Source organism: Diceros bicornis, chromosome 8 (genome assembly GCF_020826845.1).
Source record: "Diceros bicornis minor isolate mBicDic1 chromosome 8, mDicBic1.mat.cur, whole genome shotgun sequence".
In the NCBI taxonomy this organism is placed as follows: domain Eukaryota; kingdom Metazoa; phylum Chordata; class Mammalia; order Perissodactyla; family Rhinocerotidae; genus Diceros; species Diceros bicornis.
The window spans coordinates 86,283,484-86,308,480 of record NC_080747.1 but is presented as its reverse complement, the minus strand read 5'-3'; the positions used below and the strand labels follow the sequence as shown (position 1 = coordinate 86,308,480).

Below are 24,997 nucleotides of genomic sequence, written 5' to 3'. Positions count from 1 at the left end.
GGAATACCATGATCTGTTTATTTCTTCTTTGATAGAGATGGGATTTACGTCCAGTTTCACTAATGAAATGATGCAGTAAGATCCTTGTATGGAGTTTATTACACTGCTATTCAACTTCTCAATTTGCCTTGTTTCCACTTGGTCAGAGACTATGATATATTTTTAACAATTTTATGGGAATTATTATTGTTATTATTATTATTTTTGTGTGTGTGTGAGGAAGATCAGCCCTGAGGTAACATCCATGCCAATCCTCCTCTTTTTGCCTAGGCAGACAGGCTCTGAGTTAACATCTGTTGCCAATCCTGCTCCTTTTTTCCCCCCAAGCCCCAGTAAATAGTTGTACGTCATAATTGCACATCCTTCTAGTTGCTGTATGTGGGATGTGGCCTCACCATGGCCGGAGAAGCGGGGTGTTAGTGCCAGATATGAACCCGGGCCACCAGTAGTGGAGCACTTAACCACTAAGCCATGGAGAATTATTTTATAGGGAATTTAATTTTATCACTGAATATAGACATTTATGGGGAAACTGGACTTTAAGGACATCCATCTCAGTATTCTGGAGAAAAATCATGAAACTTCGAAGGTATGAGGCTTGCTCCATCACAATCTAACAAGTCATGTTAACAATTTAAAGTTGAATGTTTGAATAGCCTCTACTCTCTTTGTTCAGAAGAAGAATGACTTTTGCTTGTCTAGAAAACTTCTTACTCCAGGGGCTCTCAGTTGTGCTTCAGAGAGGGTAAGATTTTGGTGTTGTATCTGTTTCTCTTCAGCTGTAGGCTGCATCTTCTAAAGATCATAGACTTGAACATGGTCCAATAAATGTATATGATTTGGGTCAAAAATTCAAAGTAATGAACCCAAGATAGGAATCCATAACTTTGGTTCTTAATAAAGAATTTCCTTTGATATTCTCAAGTCTCTGTGATTACTAGTAAAAACTCACCTATGGGTGAAGAGATGTGGTTCTCCTGGCAATGTCTGGCTTGAACATCCATAGTTAAGGCTGCCACATCCGTAGATAGATTAGACTTGACCTCTTGACGACCTCTTCCCTTGGTCTTTGACCTTGGAAAAATAAGAATTTAAAAAAGCTGCTGTGGGCCGGCCCTGTGGCCTAGCGGTTAAGTGCGCGCGCTCCGCTGCTGGCGGCCCGGGTTCGCATCCCGGGCGCGCACCGACGCACCGCTTCTCCGGCCATGCTGAGGCTGCGTGCCACATACAGCAACTGGAAGGATGTGCAGCTATGACATACAACTACCTACTGGGGCTTTAAGGAGAAAAAAATAAATAAATAAAATCTAAAAAAAAAATAAAATAAAATAAAAAAGCTGCTGTTATTAACACTCAATGCTAGAAATGCCCATTAAAGAGTGAGTTTGATTTGGTAAACCAAAGGGAGTATAAGCAGAACAAAGTCTGTAATATCTGTAAAATTTCAAAAGATTCTAATTTTTTTAAATATAACTCTATTTTTGCCACAGTGCAAACTGTGTATATATGAATGAAATATCCCTCTGTCCATTTCTTAAGTTGTTCCATTGACTTGATGGATTTATCCTCTAATCCGGATTCTAAGTGTGAAAGAACATCTTGGTCCTTCAAAGAAAAGAAGCCATTGAAATTTCATTTTCTTTTAGCTCGCCATCCTACAGGTTTGAGGAATAAATTATCATTTAATGGTACAATGATTCCGAAATCTAATTGTTAATTAGAGGGGTGTAAGGGATGATTGAATGGTGGTTCATCCCCATGGTCAAGGGTATTGTACACGTGGACGTGTAAACACGATTCAGGAAGCTGCTTCAGCCCTGTGACATCCCTGAGAACCACAGTGCTGGAGGATCTAGGCACACAGCCATCTGCCTCGATCTCCTGGGTTACATGTAGATCCAGGGGTCTTGAGAGTGGTGTCAGAGCAGCTAGCTTTTATCTATTTCTCCCTTTCCTTCTCTCCAGCTTATCTCAAACAGTCCTATCATATTTTAAAGGCCAATTGTAGTTATTTACATGAGCTGCTTGTTCATTATTGCAGAGTAATAATCAGGCATACCATTAAATATCATTTAATCTACCTAATTAAATTTGTTGTACCTTTTGATTGATTAGAACACTAAAGTTAGTTCAGAGTTTGATATTCACCAAATGTGTTAATCTTCTTACAACTGCCATGTGCCCCAGTCCTCTGAGAAGTGTATCTTTGGCCCATCACAAGATTTTAATGATTCAAATCATCATAAATTAAGATAATGTATTGTCTTTTGGATGATCGGGAGGCATATGGGTCCATTTTGGAAATATGCCCATCTGTCTTTGCTCCCCATGGGAAGTTTCTGGTCACTAGGTCTCCAGGTGGCTTGCACAAGCCCTAGGTCTATAAAGCTTGGTGCCTCTCCTTCTAATTGAGGTAGAAATAAAAGAGGTCAGAGACACTTATTAAAGTTTTGGTTGCATGAAGTCTTCTATGAGGACCATCCATGCATATTGTTCTGGATAGCTCTCTGTTCCTAAGACTACTAGTTACTTTAAGGGCTTGTCAGGAACTGTGAATGGTCTGATATTTTACCTTACCTGCAAACGAATAAGTTAGCTACCATGGTCTTACAGATGCTGGCAAAAGACACGAGACCCATGGGTCAGAGACACAAGACTTAATGACACAGCAATGGCAGTGGCCAGAGTATCAACATTTGCACTGGTTCACTAAATCCCACTTCCTACAGGATGATACACAGTGGGCCAGGAAACATGCAGAGGGTTGCAAGAACTCAGAGCTTAAGGAACTCAAATCTTCAATAACAGGCAGGAAGTCTGCTGACCTTTGGCCTGGGGAGGGGTGTTATTTTTATTATACTGGGGAGTAAGCAAGCCTGCCCTTTGCTCCAGAGGAGGCCACTATTTCTATCTTCCAAGGTTGTCAGCTCTACACACATTCTTGAAAAGATAACCTGGTTTTACTGGCTTTCAAAGATAAGCTTGAATGAGACTTCATCATCATTCTGTTCTTCTGTTACCTTTATTGAGATTGTGCAAATATGCTCTTTTCTCTGTAAAGTTCACTAACTTTATTCATACATAAGGGATGCTTTTGGTTTTATTTATTAAGTTAAAATTTTCTTATTAGAGCAAATGAGGAAACTATTATGGGTTGGATCTGAAGGTATGCTTTTCCAGGAAAAATGTGAAAGATCGGTTCTCACAGAACTTTGCCACAAGGAGTTGATATCAACTTAAATGATTTTAATTTGAATACTGTTTTGTACAACTTTCTTCCATCTTACTTCATCCTCTCTGCTTCCTGTAACTCCCCTATGGGAATGGGGCAGTTTCAGGGATTCACTGAACTCATTTACAATATTAAAATGGTTTTTTCTGTTGTGTGTGTGTGTGTTTTTTTTTTTATTGAGGTAAAGTTAACATACAACATTAAATTAGTTTCAGCGGTATAACATAATGATTCAATGTTTGTATAAATGTTGAAATGATCACCACAATAAGTCCAGTTAACATCTATCCCCATACATAGTTACAAATTTTTTTCTCTTGTGATGAGGACACGGCCTATTTCAAGGTGCAGAAGAATCAACGATGGTGTCATACTTTTCCATATACAGCTTGATGAATTTGGACATAAGTATACACCCTTGAGACTGTCACCATCATCAAGGTCACAAACATATCCATCACCTCCCAAAGTTTTCTCTCACCTCCTTTATTACTATTATTGTGTGGTAAGAACTCTTAATATCTACACTATTAGCAAATGTGATGTATGCAACACAGTCTTGTTAGCTGTAAGCACTATGCCATATCCTAGATCTCCAGAACTTATTTATCTTGATTACTGAAACTCTGTATCCTTTGACCATCAGCTCCCCATTTCTCCATCCCCTCAACCCCTGGCAACCACCATTCTAACCTCTGCTTGTATGAGTGTGACTATTTAAGATTCCACATATAAGTGAGTATTTGCCTTTCTCTGTCTGCCTTATTTCGCTTAGCATAATGTCTTCTAGGTCCATCAATGTTGTCAAAAGTGGTAGGATCTCCTTCTTTTTTCAAGGTTGACTAATATTCCATTTCTTTATCCATTCATCCATCAGTGACACTTAGATTACTTCCATATCTTAGCTATTGTGAATTAGCTACAATGAACATTAGAGTGCAGGTATTTCTTTGAGACCTTGAGTTCAATCCTGTGGGCATATACCAGAAGTGGGATTGCTGGATCATATGTTAGTTTTCATTTTTGGAGGAACCTCCATACTGTTTTCCATAATAGCTGTACTGGTTTACATTCCCACAAGGGTTCCTTTTCTCCACATCCTCACCAACATTTGCCATCTTTAGTTTTTTTGATAGTGGCCATCTTAACAGGTGTGAAGTGATAGCTCATTGTGGTTTTGATTTGCATTCCCTGATAATTAGTGATGCTGAACACCTTTTCATACACCTGTTGGCCACTTGTATGTCTTCATTAGAAAAAGTCTACTCGGGTCCCTTGCCCGTTTTTTAAATTGATTTGTCTTCTTGTTATTGAGCCAACACAAAAAAAGAGAACAAAATTTCCAGGCATTATGGATGTTTCCCAGTTGATGCAGATGGTTTTATATTTACAGTGGTACCAAAAGATCATGTTTCATGCTTTTTATTCAGCTTGTTATAACACCAGCAGTAGCTGCGGCATGGCAGATAATTGGGATCTTCTGGGTTTGGAGGTTTACAACATAAATGAGTGGTAATGAATTTTTTATTATTCCAAGGAAATTATTGAGATCATAGTCCATGGAATCCAAGATTGATAGGTGTAGGAGGAAATTAAGGTGAGGATCGGTGATCTAGCATTACTTCTGATCATGAGGCACAGGTATCTACTGTATGAGTGTTTGAATAAAAATATTAGAGATCAGGAATTTGTGGTGGGTGAATATGTTTTCTGAATTATTTACTTTTGAACGTAACCATTTGGATTATGTGAACATCTGGGATATGGGAGTAAGTCGCTAACAGGGGGTGGTTGATAATGTCACTATTGATTTAACTTCTATGAACACCAAGTGGTCAATGGATTAAGCAAATGAGTAGTCAGAAAACACAGAAATGGTAGGATTTGGGAACTAGTAAAGGACTGGGGACCGATTGTCCTGAGAGGGAGTGCCAGGACTTATGAGGTTGAGAGTGACAAGGACAAGAAGAGAATAGAAACACACTCAAACAAGGAGGGGGTTTTAACAGGATGGAGGGGGAGAAATGATCTGGAGTAGCCTTGAGTTTTGACCTTGAGCTTTCTGTTCTTGATGCAAATCTGCCTGATGACATCCCAGGACACAGGTCAGATCTATCCCCAGGGGATCGAGGGAGGGTGGAAGTACAAAACAGCCAGGATAATTGTCCTAAAAAGGCAGGCTTCCTTTATCATTTGACCCAATTTCATGATTTATTTTTGTAGGGTAAGAGGAAAAGAAAGATGATAGCCAAGTCTTCACAGAGGAAGCAGCATAACTGTGGGAACCAGTCCAAACCAAAGCCTGGTTTAAACATCTCCATCCCTTTGAGGATGTCTAGTGACATATTCAAGAGGCCAGTTACTAGAATTCCATCCCATCCTGGCAATGAAGGGTCTCTGGGAGGACACCTTGGATGAGCCCCACCAGGTCTGCTGGCCCAAGAGACCACAAGGACTCAAGGCCTGCAGAAGTGCAGGACAACTAGTAAATCCTTTCAATCTTGCCAAAGCGTTGGAAACACTTGCACCTAGTCATACAGGTGAATCCCTGCCAGGTGTGCTCGCAGGTGGTCTACACTCTAGGTTCCATGCCCACTCCTGCCGGTCTTCAGATTTGGCAGAGATGATTCCAGGAGCTGATCTGGGCATTCCACAGTTCCACTGCCAACAATTTCTGGCGACTGAGGAAGGTATCAGGAAGGAGGAAAGGGCAGTGAAGAGAACAGGAGAGAGACTGGTGATAGCACTGATGGCGGACAGACTTGCTAGCGAGGGAGAGAAAGTGAGGGGCCAAGAAGGCCGTCTTGACAGCAGACAAAATGGAGCAGGCACCTCAGTGAGGTCTCTTGGCAGCGTCCCTAATGTTTCCTTGCTTTGAGCTCCTGAAACTTTGAAATATACCAATATGTTTCTTTTATTAAACTCTGCTGCGTGACAGAAAATATACACAGTGATTTCTTTCTGAGGTGAGAGGTTGAGTTTCAAGTGAGGAGAGAAAGATCTTCCTTTTTCATGCTGTTCTCTCATTTTCCTTTACTATGTATGTTATTTATTTGTACTTTCAAGTCAGCAGCGAGTTATCAACGTCACGGGATGATTCAGTTTTGCCCCATACAGTCACAGTAAAACCTACTTAAAGTGGATTATTCTTTTTGTGTAATATTCCAATAGATTCCAAAATATTATTTCAAAAGCACTTCGATGTCTATGTTCTCAAATTAGATATTTACTTTTGGTCTCCATTTTTGTGTTCCTTCTTGCATGCTACTTCAGAGTTGCATCTAAGGAAATACCAGATGTCCCTCAGTTTTTTAGATCCATATGTGTTGGAAATTTGATTCATGAAGATGGACATGGCAGCTGGGGGATCATGCTATTATCAAAAGAGACCATTTCGACATCAGTAATCTGACAAGAACTCACTGCTTGTTGAGATTTAATTGACTAGTTGAGGGATCAAGCTTTCGCTATTGGCACTTCTCTTTCTCTTTGGAGGCGAAGTATTGCCTTCCCAGTCTTTCCATTACCAAACCACTTTCCTGGGTGGCTGTGCCATGTCAGGAAGGGCCTGGGATGCCGGGAACCAGGAGTCATCCTCAGTTTCTAGCTGTCCTAAGAAGGCTTCCCTGGCAGAGTCCAGCCTGTGTGTCTGGGTGACACTTGCAGCCATCAGACAGGAGGCGATAACTCACAAGTGCCAAGTGATTCATCTGGCCCTTGTCTTACATGGTGTTTCCAAGGGATGAGGTTCAAAATGCCACTTGGTAACCCTTTGAAAGCCCTTGTCGTGGGGTGGGTTCTCAGTGTGAGCTCAGAGCAGTATCTATTCACCACCAGATGGGAAGCATTTCAGTATTTTAATTGGTAAGGCTGTGTTCATACATGACCATGGATCATCAGTTCTGTGGCATTTCCTGCTGGACCACCCCACACCCTTGTCATGCCTCATCTTTCAAAGCTCCAAACAGGTTCACACCCCATCGGGTGGTTGTAATGTAACCACAGCACAAGACTGGGGAAAAAAACACAACCACCCAGGAGTGACACACTTTAATGGCTCGGGCCCAATTGCCCCATTTGGACAAGTTGGCAACATCAACACTGAGTGTGTAAACTGGAGGACTGTCCAAGACCGTGGACCTCAGAATGACACGGCCTCAAATCTCACCTTGGACAGCAAGGGACAGTGTGGGGTCACTCACTGGTCAGGATTATGGTCCCTTTTCCTGGGAAAGTAGAGCTCACCCGGGATCCATCAGGCCAAGCCAGGGAGGAGCCTTCTAGGGAATTTCTGCCCTAAAGTGAATGGCATAAGGAAGGCAGGTGTGCTGGAAATCCTGGTTCACAGAAAGCGGTCGTGTTTATGGAATGAGGCCCAGTGGTAGCCTTAAAGCTGCATCACAAATCTTTCCCATTGGATACAAAACAAGCAGGAAACAGAATTCAGAGTCCTGGACAAGGATCCCAGCAGGATTCAATTCTAGGTCAGTAGTGAACACGGAGGCACTAGAGGGGTCTCAGGAGGGAAAGTCCTGTCTGCCTTTAGTCCATTTGCAAATCACCTTTTCGGGCCTTGTCCTCTCCAAGTGCATGTTTTGATCTTTTTACATTGTTTTCCCAGCTTAGAGCTGATGCAATTCCAGAGATTGAACTAGAAAACTACAAGTTCCTAAAATTTGGTCAAAAGAAACCTCAACAAGAGAAGCAGAAAACATTCCCTCTTCCTCCAGAATGTAGAAAGGCACCCCCTGCCTATGGCACGACCTGGTCCTGGGTAGTGCTGTTTTCAAGACACCCACATTTCAGTGGTTGTTGCTTTGCCTTTGAAAGTACCATCAACCTTTAAATCCCAAGAGAACGGGCGGGGGGCCGTGTCTGCCCCTGGAGCAGCTGAATGATACTGAAATGAACTTGTCCTGGGAGTTAGGGGGAATTGGGAGTGATGTCACTAGCCAAAAAAGGGGCTGGCCCTTCTCCCTTCTCCCACATAAAATAAGCTGATGACCCAGAAGAGTTCTTGATTCAAGGAGAAATGTGAGATTCTGTGTCTCACTCACATGCCTACAGAAAGCGACAGAACCACACCACAACTCCCAAGCTATGAAGGGAACAGGACTTTAATATAATATTCAAATATGTCATTTATTATTTACAACAAATAACCACTGGCCCTCCCCAATGGGTGAGTAGGTGCTGAGGTAGAGATGTCAGGGAGCTGGGATGGGGTCGTCCCTTCTCTCTTGGGCTTCAGGGGACCCCAGGAATCAGCTTACAATGCTCCCCTTCCCATCAAGTGGGAGGAGCTGGCCTGGTGCATCGCAAGCATCCCAACTGTGTCCCTGCTGCTGAGGATGGGGCTGTGATCAGCCACTGGTACGGGGTTCGGCGTTGGGGCCTGGGGGCTGAGTAGAAGAGTCGGGTTATCTTCTGCGGCCTCCCTCTGAATCATGGCCCCCCACCCTGTCCCCACTGCACTGGGTGCTTCAGACCCTGTGCTCAGTGCTGTCAGCCACCAGTACCCCATTCGTCCCTGCCACGTGAGCGATCATTTAGTATCACCTATTTCACAGAGGGGGAAACGGAGTCTCAGGAAGCTGAAGAGAGTCACCCCAGTCGCAGGACTGGTCAATAGTGGAGCTGGGATCCCAGTGCCAGCTATCCAACTCCCCAAGGCCACGCTTAGCCCGAAGCCTTACTGAACCCCCAGGAGTCAGTCACCCCGGCCCAGACACTCACTCACCCCAGACCTTGATGATGGCCGGTTCTTCTTGGCCTTGCGTATTTTGCAGGCCAACTAGGTCTAGGGTTCTGGCTGGCAGGACAGGTTGTAGCTACAGGACAGAGAGGCATCTGTGAGCCTACCAGGAACCACACCTCAGGTGTCGCCCCACTGCCTGCCCAGCAGCTGGAGTCTGGGTGTCCCAGATGTCGCCATGTAATAAGGCCGGGGGATGAGTGGGGGACCATGGAGACAGGCTCTCTGGACTGGCCAACAGGGAGAGTCCACCCCTGCCCTCACCCAACTCCTGCCCAGCCTCACCTCTCATTCTCGTTGAGCAACTCCATGTCTTGGAACCAGGCCGCAAATCGCTCCCTCGGGTTCTAGGTTGTAATTCTTGGCAGCCTCCTGGAGCAGCAGGATCTTCCTCATGACTCGGTATTCCTGGGACCAGAGGGAAGGAGAGGATGCACACAGGGCCTGGGTGGGGGATGCTGCAGGGGCCTTGTTGGAGGTGAGGAGTGGGGCAGGGGACCAGTCCTGGAAACCATCCTTCCCTCCAGTTCCATCCAGGATCTACCAGTTCTCAGAATGGGAATAATCAGCCCCTCCTCCAGGAAGATATCCTTGATGCCATCCTCCCCTCAACCCACCCGCCAATTGGATGGGTCTCCCACTGCTCTGTTATCAAACTCTTCCACACAATGTAAGATACAGGAGGTGAAGCCAGGCACTGTTCTGCCCAGAAGGTCTCTGATTTCCACCTCCTTCTCCTCCCCTGCAGGGAGTGCCACAGCTGCTCCTCAGTCCTCTTCTCAAGGTTGATCTCATTCCCCTGGAAGGTAGACAGCCAGAGTCCATCAGACAAAGCCCCCTAGCCTGACTACCCCCTATGCCCACCCCTTCTCGTGTTGCACTATTGCCAGGTCCCCAGAGGGGGCCAGGCATGCAGAGAAAACAGGACTTGTACCTAGGCCGGGCTCTGGGCTCCAGATTAGGAGGACATGGGAGTGAGACTGAGGTACCTGGCAGCACAACTCTGATGACAGACTTGGAGGCTGAGGCCTCAGGCAGAGGGGACTGCTCAGCAACTTATGTGCTGCCTGAGTTGGGGGCGCCCGACTTCTCTGTCCCTCCATGGGCAGCATAGGAGTTAGAGGCTGAGTCCAGCTCAGATAAAACCTCACGCAGCTGTGCCATCAGGCAGCTCTGAGCTTCCCCAGCCTGGGGAACTGGAACGGGTGTCTCTGGCAGAGCCTCTTTACACTCATCCCTAAGATGGGCCTGATGCCCCAGCTCCCAGGAGCAGCTGCGAGGCTCTCATGAGAGTAGATGTGCCAAGTGCTGAGAACTCAGAGCTCAGTTTGGGGGCTCCCACATCCCAAGGCTCAGAATCCTGGTCCTTCCTGCCTAGTCCTCAGGTTCACCCACCTCGAGATAGTCACCCATCGCCAGGTGCAGCATCAGCAGGTCACTGAGCAGATTGCCAAGATAGGGGAAGACACCCTGTGACATCGGGGTGCAGGTGGGATGAGCCCTTGCTCTCAAGTAGACCCCATGTAGACCCTCTCCTGAAAAGTCCCCACCCTCAGCCTCCTGGCCCACCACAGGGTTCCTATGAGGAGCAGCCTAGGACCCTCAGCAGCCTCCCGTCAATTCCTACTCCCTTCACACCCCAAGAACACCACAGTCCTCCTCCTCACCTCCCAGGGCCGGCTTCTGGCAAATCACAGGGTGTGCCTTCCCTGGCCCTCCCCAAAACAACCCATCCTGCACCAGCTCTTCCAGGCCCTCCTCTTGGTCACTTCTACTAGGGGATTTGGGCACTGTGGCACCAAGAGAAAGGACCCTCCTCTCTTGATTTGAGGCCTCCAGCTGGGAGCGCAGAGCCCCTCCCCCACAGGCACACTCACCTGCTGCTGCTGCTGCTTCTCCTGCACTCTCTGGGGGTTGCTCTCTGGGGGGGCAAACGTGAAGGGCCCCTCCTGTCAGGGTCGAGGACAGTGTCAGCGAGGCGATACTCCCCTCACCCCATTTCTCTCCAGCACCACTGGCCTCCGACACTGGACATCTGACTTGAGTCAACTGGTACCAATGTCATTCCATCCTCCAAGGTCTTGTGATTCCAGAACAAGCCCAGCTCCAACTTTCATTCTGGGTGTGAGCTTGGGCTCGTGGCCTGGCCTCCTTGAGCCTGTTTCCTCATCTGGAAAGTGTGAGAACTCCAGCTACCACACAGGTTCTCATGAGGACTCAGTGTCACAAGACTGTCATCCTTGTTCTGGCCCTCACCCCTCCAGGTGGAGCAGGCAGAAAGCTCCCACATTTCTTTCCTCCCTCTTATCTCAACACCACCCTGTGAGGCCTGCACCACACAATCACCATCCCTCCATTTCCCTCAATAGGAGACAAAGGCCCAAACATGGGCAGAGAGTTGCTCAGGGGCCCACAGAGGAGAGGCCGCTTGCCCCTCTCAGCCAGAGGCCCTGTTCCAACATCCTCGCCTAACCCCCAGCCCCACCACTGAAAACAGTCCTGTCCCCTGACCTCTCAAAGCTTGGTCCTGGGCCGAGTCATGGATGGAGAGGATGTGGTGTCTTGGGAGTCTGGTAGAGTGGCTCCTGCCTGCCCCAGTCCCGTGGAGTGTCTGGCACCCAGGCTGGGCCAGAGGCCAAGCCAAAGCCTTCTCCTCCCCAAGGAACGCCTCAGGACATTCCCCTGCACTGAATCCTTTTTTTTTTTTTGTGAGGAGATCAGCCTTGTGCTAACATCTGCCAATCCTCCTCTTTTTTTGCTGAGGAAGACTGGCCCTGGGCTAAAATCCATGCCCATCTTCCTCCACTTTATATGGGACGCTGCCACATCATAGGTCGACAAACGGTGCGTCGGTGCGCGCATGGGACCCGAACCGGTGAACCCTCAGCCGCTGCAGCGGAGTGCGCGCACTTAACCACTTGCGCCACTGGGCAGGCCCCTGAACTCTTTCTTTATCCACTCAGGAACTGGACCCCCAAGGTGCCACCTCTGATCAACAGGGAAGGGGATGACAGGACATTTTGATTCCCTGTTTACATGAGACTCCTAACTTCCTTTCAGCAGGATCCACTAAGAATCCATCAGTTGCCTAGACGCTTCTCATAAGCCACCGGGGGCATATGTCATTGCCAACCAGGCACTCAGGTTAGACTCCTGTGGTTCACTCAAGTGACTGCTCTAGGGGTCCAGGGGGGAGTCCCAGAATGCACACACATCTGCCACCTAAGGATGAGCAGCCTGTTTGTCCACCTGGGCCATGGGAATCCTCTGCCATGCGCATCCCTGGGGCAGGCAGGCTGCAGCCCCTTGGAGATGTGGTGAAGATAGAAGGAGCAGCGGGGTCCTGGCTTCCTGAGGATAGTTTTAGGCTGAGGGCTAAACCCACACCAATCACCCAACAGCATGGAAGAAGCTACATCCTGCAGGATGGACATACATGGAAGCCAGAGACCTGTTGATGGCGCCAGCTCGGCAACTCCTCCTGGAACAGCCCAGCCAACACCATTGTGTCTCATGACCAGGGCCTCCTGCCCACAAACGGCACCCCACCTGCTCATGGGCAGAACAGATCCCTCTGCTTGTTAACCTGGATGAAATAAACGGGAATGTTTCAGAGAAAGTTCAAGTGAGAAACTATCAAAACCACAGCCTGCCTATTGCCCCTCCTCCGCACCCCTCCTCTCTTTCCAGACCCCCAGCCTCCACTCTACCTTGATCATCAGTTCTCTGCTCAAGGACTTGTCTTGACTATTGAGTTCCTGAAGATTTTCAGGGCTCTCTCTCAGGGGAGGGGAAAGAACGAGGGATAAATTTAGGAATAATGTGAGGGGTCTAAATGCAAATCCCTTTTCTTTGCAAACCCGAGATTCAAATGGCCTGGAGAAGTGTTCTCACTGGGCTCCTCTGAGCGCTGAGGTCTCATGGTACTGGGAGGGGGCTCTCCTGTTGGTCACTGGGGTCTCCACTCCCCAGATCTACTGAGCAGCTCTGTTTTGACTGCTTTGAGTTTCAAATGGGCATAGAGTTTTGTTGCTATAAACACCTGAAAATCCCCAATTTGGCTCAACTTAGTACCTGACACTTAGGGAAACCGAGTCCTGAAGCAGAACTGGTGCACTAAGGACCCCGGGAGGTTTAGAGACCCCCTGCCGAGGCCCAGGCCCGGTCCCCAGCATTTGCTACCTCCCAGGAGTTCCCAGCTGACTGAGGGGCCAATGGCAGACATACAGGAGATCCCCCATCCACCCTGGTCCTCCTATGGAGAGAGGCCTACCCACCGGGAAACTTCCCCCGTGTGTTCTTCAGGTGGCTTGTGGAGGTTTTCTGCAGAGCAGAGATGACAGTGCAGGGCGAGGAGAAGTTCTTCAGGTTCTCGCACTCCTGGGGAAGGGAAGAGAATGAGCTGTGAGGTGGGGCACTGTAGCCCCACTTGCTCTAGCTTCAGTCCCCTTCTATTTAAATCTCCCCTCCTGGATGAGACAGATGCTCAGGGAGTCCCAGAAGGGCACATTTAGGACCCAAAGAGTAACACTCACAGGGAACAGGATTTTAGCTCAACCCAGGGAAGGAGCCAGGTAGGAAGTGAGCATCCTCTCACTGGGACCTGGAGTCAAAGTCAGCGGGCCCCTAGCAGGAAGGGCCTAGGGACTGTGCAAGGGCTTAGACCACACACTGCAATCCTGGGAGCTGATAAAGGTGGAGAGGCAGTTCCCAAGGCTTCAGAGAGGGACTCCACTGGGCCTCCCACAGCACACCTGGGCCACCTGGATCCAGCGCTCCACCACCCTCACCCTGTCCTGGGCTGTCATGCTCGGGTCCCTGAGGCAGGGGGTGATGACGAAGCTGGCCACCCTTCTGACGTGGTCGATGGTGGCCTGGACGGTAGGTGTCTGGTGTTCATTTCGGGCTTGCTCCTCTTGCCCCAGGTGGAGCCCAGGCACGGAGAGGGCACCACCTTCCGGAAGAGGTCCTGGAGAACAGGGGGAGTGTCACCCAGCCCTGCCACACCCCAGGTCTGTGTCCACAACCCCCAAAGTCCCACACAGGAGTCACAGTTTAGAGCTGGAGCTCAGAAAGCTCAGGATGTGGCCTGAGCCTTGTGACAGTCCCTGGCTTTTCTTCTCTGTCCCCCGAGGACACCCAGCACAGGATGACCCAGGACCCAATACTGGCAGGGAAGGGAGAGGGGCTTTTGACCCAGCCCGTCCTGGCTAACTCCAAGCTCCAGACGGTGGCTCAACTCGGCTCATCCCAAGGGGGCATCTTCCAATACCCTGATCCCCTCTCTGGTCCCACTCCACATTCTGATGCACATCCCCCTGTGGCAGCTACAACCACAGGCCTTGTCTGTCTCCCTTGTAGTGAAATACACATCAGATGTCTAATAAGTCCTGAGGCTGTTGAGGCTCCTGAGCAGCCGGTTGGGCCACCAGGGACCGGGCTGTACACAGTGAGCCTCTCCCTGCACAGATGAGCCAGGGCCCACCCAGCTTTCCATCTCTTCTACCTCATGGAGTTGGCACAGTCACTCTGTGCAGCAGGTCCTCTTAATGTCCACCTCCACGGTCTGCAGGTGGACAGCAAAGGCTTGGGTGTTCAGAAAGTTGCCCAGGTCTTATGGTTGGTAAAGGGTGGAGCCTGGATTTGGGCCCAGATCATAGCAGTCTGGATCAGGTCTGGGGCAACGATGGCAGAGGGAAGGCCTGCCCCATCCCGCCCTGAAAGCCCAGCTGCTCACCGGATCCATCACGGTCAACAGCTCCATCACCAGCTTAAGAGGGAAGGCCGTGAGATTAAGCTTCTCACCCTCCTTAAGAGCCACAGGTGGAGATGGACTTCTCACTAGAAATGATGGTCCAGGTGACTCCAGCTCAGCAGCTCCCACTCCTGCTGGAGCCCATGTTGGCCCTTGCTCCAGCTCCACCACTGCTGATGGAGGGGACGCTGACTCCAGCGCTAGAGGAGGAGGTGTCAACGGAGCTGGAGCCAGCTCTACCTCCACCACTGCCCACTGCTCTGCTTCTGCCGCTGGCTGGAGCTCTGCAGCTGACGCTGGAGCGGGATAAAGAGAAAGGTTCACCCACATAGCTGACTTTCCATGTGTCCTTCTAAACACAGGAAAGATCCCCCTCCCTTCCAGGAATACCCAGCCTGCAGTCCCCCTTACCCTCTGGCTCTGCCTCAGTGGCCTCCAGAAGCTCACACTGGACAAGGGTAAGAGGGTCACGGCAGCTCCTCTCCTAACCAGGCAAGGTGACATTCATGTACATCCGCTTTAGCTTGAAAAAGGGACAGCCCCAGTCTGGTTCCTCCCTAGTTCTAGTCCAACCCCGTCATCTCAAGCTTCTGAGTGTGGAGACCCTCTGCTCCTGCTCTCATCTCAGAGCAACACTGGAAAGTGTGGGTGGCCTCATGTACCTGCCCCTTGTCTAGTGAGTAGGTGGAGTTGAAACCACTGGGCAACTACTCGACAACCTCTTGAGTGGAGTTCTGCAAAGACTGCCTGGGAGCTGGGCCAGAAGGAATCAGGGGCTGCATGCACACTGCCACTGGGGCCGACCCCCAAGAGAAAGTCTGCTGCTCAGTTCACGCACAGAGGGGCATCCCTGCAAAGAACTGTGGTCAGGGAGGGAAGGAGATGAATCCTCTAATGCTCGGTATCATGATTAGAGGAGCTCACCTTCTCATGCTGCCAGGCATGGCCTGGGGTATGAACATGACAGACTCACCAGGTTTCCGACACCTAACAACCAGCTCCTGCTCAGGAATGACCCGTCCCTTATGTCCTGACTTCTCCCCTCCTCACAGACACATGCAGACACACACACACACACAAAGAGGGGCAAGGGGTGTGGGGCTGATCAGGTGGGATCACAGCTGTGTCCTGGCCTGCACTAGCCTTTCCTGGGCTGTCGCGTGTTACCTTTCACTGCCTCCTGCCAGACACCCAGAGGCGTCAAGAATGAGGGCTGAGCCAACATTGCCAACTACCAAAAAGATTCTCTTTCTGGGATTTTTTGAGCCCAGATCCTCCAAAAGTTGGGAAACAACAACAAAACATCTTTGCCTGCTGACTGTCTCCAATCAAGTGAGCTGGATGGGGTGCTGTGGGTGCGTGGTTACCTGAGTTCTAAGATCTGTTGAGGTCTATGACCCCACGTCATCTCCTGAACTGTACACAATGAGCCTACACAGCCCTACCCACAGCTCCCTGGAAACCTAACTAGGGACCTAGCTTTAAGGAGACAGAGATGAATGCAGACCTCCTTTTCCTTACTAGTTCTTCATCCTGGGATAGTCCCTGTGCCTCTCAGGTCCTCCCCAGTCTCTAAACCTGCACCATGGGGATCAGCCTAGAATCTACTTCCTAGGGACATCACCCGGTGTATATGAGATAATATCTATTACCCCTGTGGGCTGGTGTCACATGTACCTAAGGCACAAACTTAGAGATGGAAGAATAACAAGGAGGGGTGGGATGTAGTACAGAACACCACTCAAAACAGGCCTGGGCTCCAAGAATGTGATATTGGGACAGTCATTTCCAACTTGGCCTCATTTTCAGGTCAGCACCATGAGGGGGTTGCAACTAATGGAAATTCAGATATTGCCATCGTGTGACATAAAACCATTCGATTGTTTCCTGTTTTATGGAGAATGAGACCCAAGTGTCTCATCTTGGTCTATGAGGTGGGCAGCCTCCACAGTGGTACTCAGTAAGCCCCACCCATATTATACACATCCCCGTGGAACCACAAAGTGGTTAGTAACTGGCTTCTGAACATAATAAGAGCCAAAGTGATGGGATGTCTTGTCTAAATTTTAACTAAAAATGTCTCTCACTTCCTCTTGCTCCCTCTCTCATGTGCCATCTCTCTCTCTCTCATTCTGTCAAATCCCTGGAAGTGAGGAATCAAATACCGGTGTATTGGGGCTGCCCAATGTGTGAGGCACATTGAGGAGAGAAGCAAGGGAGTGCCTGGGCCAACAGACAGAAAGGAACTCAGGCTCTCAATCCAAAATGAATCCTGAAGGCTGAGAGTGACCTTGTGGGCCAGTCCTCCCCCAGTCGAGCCTCAGTTGAGGCCACAGCCCCAATCTGTTCAACTCACTGAGACAGAGGCACCCAGCTAAAACATGCCTGATTGCTGATCCACAAAAATTGTGAGATTGTCAACATTTGATGTTTTGAAATGCAAGGTTAGGGGCAATGAAGTCAGAGAGGGAAAAGTAACGAACACAGCCTACCAGGCCCTGGCCCTACCTTCCACCCCAGCTCCTGTTCTCTCCTCCCAGCCTCCCTCCAGCTGCACTGGCCACCTTTCTAACCTCCTCTGGCCAAACTCACTTCTGCCTGTGAGCTCAGGTGCCATTTCCCTGACACACTGCTCCCAGACTTGTGCAGGGCAGGCTCCTTCTTTTCATTCTGGTACCAGAAATAGTCACCCTAGTGAGGTCTTTCAGACCCTCCTACCCAGTGATGCCCAGCCCTCCCTCACAGCCCCCTGATGTGTTTCTCTACAGCATTTGCTCTTTTCTTTCTCATGTCTTTGCTTTTGTCCATTTCCCATCTAGACTGTGAGCTCCCAGCAGGCAGGGACCACTTGGTCATTTTCATCCTTCACTTCAGCCCACCAGGGCACCTGGCACAGGATGAGCGCTCAGGGCACAGCTGCTGAATGAGTACATGGGTAGATCTTGCACCTCGCCCCCTGCTTTTGACCAACTTTCATTTTGGAGATGAACACTATTAATAGGAGGTACAAGTTGTTTCTGAGGCAGGGGGACAGCCAGAAAGACCTCTGGTTGACTCTTCGCTGCTCCAGGAGCTCAAGAAAAGTTCAGTGGACACCGAGTAAATTCCAGGTTTACAGCAGAATGACTTGATATATATATATTATGTAATGGTTACCAAAATAAGTTTAGTTAACATCAATCACCAAACAGAAATAAAAGATTGTTTCCTGATGATGAGAAGTTTTAGGATCTATCTCTTAGCAAGTTTCAAATATACCACACAGCAATGTTAACTTAGTGTTGTATATCAAGTATATCTCAATACAACTGAAAAAAAATAAAAACAAAAACTCACTGGCCACCACTGACACAAGAGGCTGCCCGCCCCCTCGTGGCCAGCACTAGCACTGTTGCCCAGGCAGGAACTCCAAACAGAAAGCAACCTTTCTTCAGGTGTCCTCAAGGCAGAGGCTCTCCAGGATCCCAGGGGTAAAGCAGCAGGACCTGTCAGCTTCGAGGGAGTGGGAGGAGTCTTGGGAGCCTACCGTGCCCCCCTCTTGCTGTTCCCCACCAGGTGTCCTCTTCACTCCTAACGCATCCTAACTGCTGCCATGACAATGGTTCCCCTTACCTCCAGATGAGGACCGCAAGGGTCCAACAAGGATTAGTCTTCTCCCTGGACTCTAGACTTGGTGTCCAGTGCTCTGGCATCTTCTTCCTTATCCTCAGTTCTCATCCACCCAAGCCCCCTAGCATCCTCAGTTCTAAAGGATCTCCAGGGGCTGGAAATCATTTTCTCAGGGTTTCAGAGCACAGTAGGTCATCAACAGAGAACCTAGTCCAACAGACATGTTGTGAGTGCATGGAACACTTGGAGTCACTCGCTGGATGCACTCCACTTTATACAGGAGGACCCTCACTGAAGTATTCTCTCCTGTTCCCAATGCCTACACAAGGGGAGGATGGGCTCATGACAGTTCTGAGTGCCCACAGAGGTGGACTGCAGGACCCCAGTCCTGTGATCCCCAGGCTGGGCCAGGGATGGATCTGGAATAGGTAGACACCTAGGAACCTTAGGGATTCCTCTTCCCATCTCTGGGCCCCTGCGCACGAATCGAGGAGAATGGATGCTACTGCCCCGTGGGAGAGCTGCCTCCAACCTCTCTCCCTCATGCCTCTTGTCACTTGCCCAGTGTTGGCTCTTTTTTGACTGCACCTCCGAGTTCTCCATATGAGAATTCAAGTGTGAGTGAGTGTGCCTGTGCACATGTGATGATGAGGAGAGGAAAATGACCCCATATGGAAAGGGGTGGGCAGCAATCCTCTAGGATCTTAACGCCTCTCATTACCAAAGGAAACCTGAGGGAAGGGGTGGAGCCTCGGCCAAGTAAGCTGGAGCTCTCTCTAGTCTTCAGGACTCTGACGACCTCCTGTGGTCTGGGACGGTATCTGCTTCTTTCTAGGCCAGTTTCCCAAATGTACAGTGAGGGGTAAGATGTGCAACAGCACAAGCATGTGCTCAGCCAGGACAAGTCATCAGGCCCCATAGATACATTAAGTATGTTTTAAGTGTATTGAAGACATTAATATTGCTGTGCAATCATCACCACGATCCATCTTCACACTTCTCATCTTGCAAAACTGAAACTCTATACCCATTCATGAATTACTCCCCATTCCCCCTCCTCCCAGCCACTGGCAAACACCATTCTACTTTCTGTCTCTCTGAATCTGGTGATTTCAGGAACCTCATAGAAGGGAAATCACACAGGGTTGTATTTTTGTGACTAGCTTATTTCATTTAGAGTAATATCTTGAAGGTTCATCCATGGTGTGCCGTATCTTAGACTTTCCTTCATTTTTCAAGGATGAATAATATGCCATTGTATGTATATAGCACATTTTGCTCATCCATACATCCCTGGACAGATACCATAGCAAGGCCCACAACCAAGCCCAAAATAAAATGGGGCTCCAGCCAGATTTTTCTCAACAGTACCTTGCAGACTACTTTCTTAAGCCATATCCCATATGATATTTACTAAGGATCTAATCTTGGGCCGTGAGTTGCTTTTCAGAAACTCCATTTCTCTTCCTTAAGCAAGTTTCAACTACTTTGAGCCAATGAGACAACAAGATGGCTTGCAAGACTCAAACTGCAACTGCATAAGTGACTGGAGGATGAACTGGGGGACCAAGAACTCCCCAGCCAATCATGTTAAGGACACTGCCTTTTGAACGTGGGATGTGTGACAGAACATGAAAATCTGTGCTTACACAAAATACCTAGGACTGCTCCCAAACTTACTGCACCCACTCCTTTGCCCTTGAAAAGCCCTTTTCAACAGCCCATTGGGGAGAAAGATTTAACCTTTGTCTCCTTGCTGGCCAACCTCATAATAAAGCTTTTTTCCCTTCTACAAGAGTGGGTATCCCGTTTGGCTAAGGGGTGCATTGGGCTGTGAGCCCTTCCTCGATTACAATACTTGGGTGGCTTCCATGTTTTAGCTATTATGAATAATGATGCCAGGAACATGGGTGTTGCAATGTGTCTTTGAGAACATGCTTTCAACTCCTTGGTGGGGTATACACCCAGAAGAGGAATTGCTGGGTCCTATATAATTATATTTTTATTTTTTTTTAGGAATTGTTATACTGGTTTCTACAGCAACTATATATTCCCACCACAGTACACAAGGGTTCCAACTTCTCCACATCTTGGCCAACAGTGATTCTATTCTTTTTCTTCTTCTTTTTTTTTTTTTTTTTGATAGATGCCATCCTAATGAATGTGAGGTGGTCTCTCACTGTGTTTCTGATTTGCATTTCCCTAATGATTACTGATGATGAGCATCTTTTCATATGCTTATTGGTTATTTGCAGATCTTCTTTGAGCAAATGTCTACTCATATACTTTGTTCAATTTTGATTTGAGTTGTTTGTTTTTTGTTGTCGAATTTAGGAGTTCTCTATCTATTCTGGATATTAAGCCTTTGTCAGATACATGGTTTGCAAATATGGTCGCCCATCCTGTGGGCTGTGCTTTTACTCTGTTGATAATGACTTTTGAGGCACAAAACTTTTTAATATCCATGAAGTCCAGCATATGTATTTTCCTATTTTATTGGCTGCTCTTGGGTGTCAGAACCATGAAATCATTACCAAATCCTATCTTGTCAAGTTTTGCCTTATGTTTTCTTCTAAGGGTATTATAGCATTAGCTCTTACACTTAGGTATTTGATTCACTGGGAATCAAGTTTTGCGTACAGTGTTAGGTAAATGTCCAAGTTGATTCTTTTGCATGTAGATATCCACTTTTTCCAGCACAACTTGTTGAAAAGACTTTTCCCCATTGAATAATCTTGGCACCCTTGTCAAACATCATTTGATCACATGGGTGAGGGTTAATTTCTGGGCTCTCAATTCTGTTTCCATTGGTCAATATGTCTGTCTTTATGCCATGACAATGCTGTTTTGATACTGTAGATTTATAGTAAGTTTTCAATCAGGAAGAATCAGTCCTCCAACTTAGTATCTCCTTTCAAGATTATTTTTGGTATCTGGGCTTATTTGAGACTCCATAAGAATCTTAGGTTAGGTTTTTTTCTATTTCAGCACAAAACGCCCTTGGAATTTTGATAAGGACTACACTGCATTTGTTGATCTCTTTGGATAATGTTGACACCGGCACAATAAGGAGTCTTCCTATCCACGGTGATGGGATGTCTTTCATTTCTACTAGTGCCAGGTGGCTGTTCAGGTTGAGGGGGCGGCACTCCTCGAGGTAGTCTTGCAGAAACCCACAGTTCCTCCTCACTGTGCCTTCACCATTTCCTTAGAACGCATCTACAGTCAACAGAGGGTAAAGTGCATGTAAAATGCACGTGGGAAGTTTTCAAAGACTGGGTGTGCATGGAGCACACATTTCTTCCACTCCTCTCCATTAGCAAGAACCACAGACTGAAGCAGCAGACCCTAACACATGGAGACTGCAGACTCAACCAGCAGACCCCAACAAATGGGGACTGTGGACTAATTAAGGGCCAGGGACTCGGGTTCCTGGCAGAACCATCTGGCAGCTCAAGCTGAACCGCTAAGCCTTTGCCTGGCACTGCTGACTAACCAAATGCTAAGACTGATGCTCTCTTAGAGCATCCTGTCAGTCTAGACTGACCCACTCACCCTGGACTGGAAAGCCAGTTAGATCAGGAGCTCACGGCAAACAGAGTGGATCTCATATCCAAGAGGAACTTACCCACAGCCCTCAGAAACAGTGAAAAAGATGGAGAACTCAAAGGTTTTGAGGGTACCAATGACTGTGTTTCTCATCCTCGAAGCCATCAGGTGTCTCCTTTGGATCCCACTGCTGCCACCAAACTGGTACAAAACAAAATAAAATTGAGCAAATTTTAAACATCTTATTGGCTTTATTCAACAGTTCATGAATCAGGCAGCATCCAGTCTAGCAGAGAGAAAGGCACTCCAAGGAGTTCTACAAAATGAAGGAATTTATAGGCAGAAGGGAGCAAGAACAAGGAAGTTACACTAGATAAAAAAGCGGGTTGGTTACTGCAAGGTTACCTTCCTTAGAGGATGGCAGGGCTCTATCAGGAAGATGAGCTACCTGCTGCGCATCAGGTGATTCCTGATTGACTGCTTTAAGATTCTATTCCTGGGAGGGCCAAAAGTCTAATTAAGTCTCGACTTGTTTATGTGAGGCATAGCCTAAGCGGCTCCATTTGGGCCTGGTGTCTTGTTTTAAACACATGACTTCTGCTGGTCCCTGCTTTCCCCAGTTACACCCCGGCTCTCCCTTCACTGACCATTGTTGGTCACACACCCACTGCACCTGCTTCCAGTCCTTTCCCTTCAACACCGTAATCTCACATACAGCTCCTCCCGACACTATCATGACGTCTCCCACCACATGTCCCCTATACTTTCCACACTGCCATCAAGATGCTTCACAACACCACCACCATTTATGTCCAATGGGCTGAGAGGCCTGCCCGTGCACTGGGAATCAGGAGTCACAGGGTCTGTCATTTGGCCTCCAATCATCTATTGTACCCCAGCTGAAGGGCTTACCCTGCGGAGACACTCAGTTGTACCCAACTCAATCGCACAACATCTTTGCCCCAGGCTTCCTTCAAAATGCTCCCCCCACTTTCTGCCCCAACTGCTCCTGGAGGGGTCATTTTGGGGTAGCCTTCGAGGCCACCTTGGTGATTTTGTGCCCAGGCCCAAACAGCTCTTGGCCAACAAACACTTTAACCATACCCCCTGAAATCATATAGCATAGGTAACTAGTGAATGGGTGCAAATTACTGGTTTTACTTCCAAGGGCCCTAATGAATATTTCACACCAGGAGCATCCACTTTTGGGTTTTACTGTAGGCTGATATCACAAGGCTCTCACCCAGTGAGGCTCTCTCTTCCCCAGCCCTCTGAGCAGATTTCTCCAGGCTATATTCTGCAATGCATCATTGTGTCTATCTCAGCCTGCTTCCCTCAGGTTGCGGGTCCCCCGAGGTTCCTGCCCTGACTGGCTACCACCAACCCATAGAGACACTGTCAGTCCTATAGGACTGGGTGTTGATTTCTACTAGGACTGACTGACTGGACTGGGCACAGGTGCGGTGGCCCTACCCACACAAAATCAGGTAACTGAGGCAACCAAGAAGTATCGAAAACCTTAACCCAACATCGACAACAACTCCATAAGACCCTATCCTAGCCCTTGTGGAACAGTCTCATGAGTCTCTTGCCTAAATGGTTTTAGAGAATGGCCTGTCCCTAGACTGTCTATACCAACCAACGAAGGAGGGGTTTTTGCCTTTCTTAGAACCACTTGCTGAATGTACATCAACTCACAAGTTCAAACCTACCTCCACCAGATGGCCCAAGAGGTTAAAATATTGTGTAATGTTACCTAAATCTTTTAAAAGATACCCAAGGCCCACGAGATCACTGACATATTTTCATGGCTGGTCTCTCCAAGTTGGGGACAATGGAAACAGACTGGATTTTAGACTGTTGCTTGTACAATTATAGGATCTGTTACTATAGCCATCATCGGATATTTACTCTCTTGGCTACAATGTGCCCTACCCCTAATAACTCTATTAATTACCCTTATTAACTATCCCAACCAACTTTAAATTAACTAAATTAAAATTAATCATTACCCTGATTAATTTAAAAAATTCAAAAATTTTATGGAGAATCTGCTTAACACAGAATACACTGTTGTAAGCATTTAAAGTATACAGTTCAGTGCCATTTAGTACAATGATTATGTCGTGTGGTTATCACCACTATCTAATTCCAGAACATTTTCAACACCCCCAAACAAACCCATACTCATTCACACTATTTTCTCCTAACCCAAGCCCATGAAAACAACTCATCTGTTTTCTCTCCCTATTGGTTTGCCTATTCTGGACAGTTCATTCAAATGGCATCATGCTATCTGTGGCCTTTGTGGGCGACTTCAGTGAGCACACATGTTTCAAGGTTCATCCATGGCCGAGCATGTAGCAGTAGCTTATTCCTTTTTATGGCTCTATAATGTCCTATATTATGAATAGAGCACATTTGGTTTATGCAGTCATAACTGGATAGAAATTTGGGTTTGTTCCACTTTTGGACCATTGTGAATAATGTTGCTTTGAATATCCATGGAAAAGTTTTTCTTTGAACATATGTTTCCAATGGTCTTTTGGACATACCTACCTTGTGACTCTCCTGGTCCATGGGAATTCTAGGTTTAAGATTTTTAAAAATGGCAAACTGTTTTCTGCAGTGGCTGCATCATTTTACTTTCCCACCAGTAATGTATGTGGGTTTCCCATTCTCCATATCTTTACTAACACTTGTTACTTTCCATTATGTTGAGTATAGCCTTCATTTTGAGTGTGAAATAGTATTACACTATGCTTTGAATTTACATTTTCCTAATAATTTATGATACTGAACATCTATCTAGTGCTTATTGGCCATCTATGTTTCTCCTGGAGACATGTCCATTGCAGCTAGTTACCCATTTTCATTGGGTAACCAATGAAAATGGTTTCATTTCAAACTTCTTTGAATGAAGTTTCATTTCAAACTTCTTTGTTTTTTATAATTGAGTTCTAAGAGATCTTTATATAGTCTCAATATTAGAGCATTCTCAGTTATATAACTTGCAAATAGTAGGGGACTTCTGTACCCCACTTTTAACAATGGATAGAATATCCAGATAGAAAATTAGGAAACAGCAGACATGAAA

The 24,997-nt window shown here is 47.4% G+C and overlaps 3 protein-coding genes across 4 annotated transcripts in view; all 3 read right to left on the bottom strand.

Moving 5' to 3' along the window:
* Nucleotides 1-982: 982 nt before the first annotated feature.
* The window catches only part of LOC131409835 (ral-GDS-related protein-like), a 272,278-nt gene continuing 248,263 nt past the window's right edge, over nt 983-24,997 (bottom strand). Inside the window, exon 7 of the mRNA XM_058547612.1 lies at nt 983-1,074. The gene's annotated coding sequence lies outside the window, so the exon portion shown is untranslated. The remainder of the gene's footprint in view (nt 1,075-24,997) is intronic.
* LOC131409838 (ral guanine nucleotide dissociation stimulator-like) lies at nt 9,030-13,258 on the bottom strand. Of its 2 annotated transcripts, XR_009221036.1 has the most exons (6): nt 12,698-13,258; nt 12,424-12,573; nt 10,865-10,936; nt 10,383-10,457; nt 9,273-9,786; nt 9,030-9,063 (listed from the first exon to the last, which is right to left on the bottom strand). XR_009221036.1 is itself a non-coding variant. In XM_058547622.1 (4 exons), exons 2-4 carry the CDS (start codon nt 12,490-12,492, stop codon nt 10,362-10,364), a joined length of 237 nt encoding a protein of 78 aa, XP_058403605.1. In that variant the 5' UTR covers nt 12,493-12,573; nt 12,698-13,258; the 3' UTR covers nt 10,196-10,361. The 2 variants fall into 2 exon arrangements, 1 of the variants encoding a protein (XP_058403605.1); XM_058547622.1 differs by lacking the exons at nt 9,030-9,063; nt 9,273-9,786 and having other exon boundaries at nt 10,196-10,457.
* Nucleotides 13,050-24,997, bottom strand: part of LOC131409275 (uncharacterized) — a 25,639-nt gene continuing 13,691 nt past the window's right edge. The window contains exons 2-3 of the mRNA XM_058546357.1: nt 14,725-15,038; nt 13,050-13,067 (exon numbers count right to left, since the gene is read on the bottom strand). Of these exons, the coding sequence (XP_058402340.1) occupies nt 13,050-13,067; nt 14,725-15,038 (332 nt within the window). The remainder of the gene's footprint in view (nt 13,068-14,724; nt 15,039-24,997) is intronic.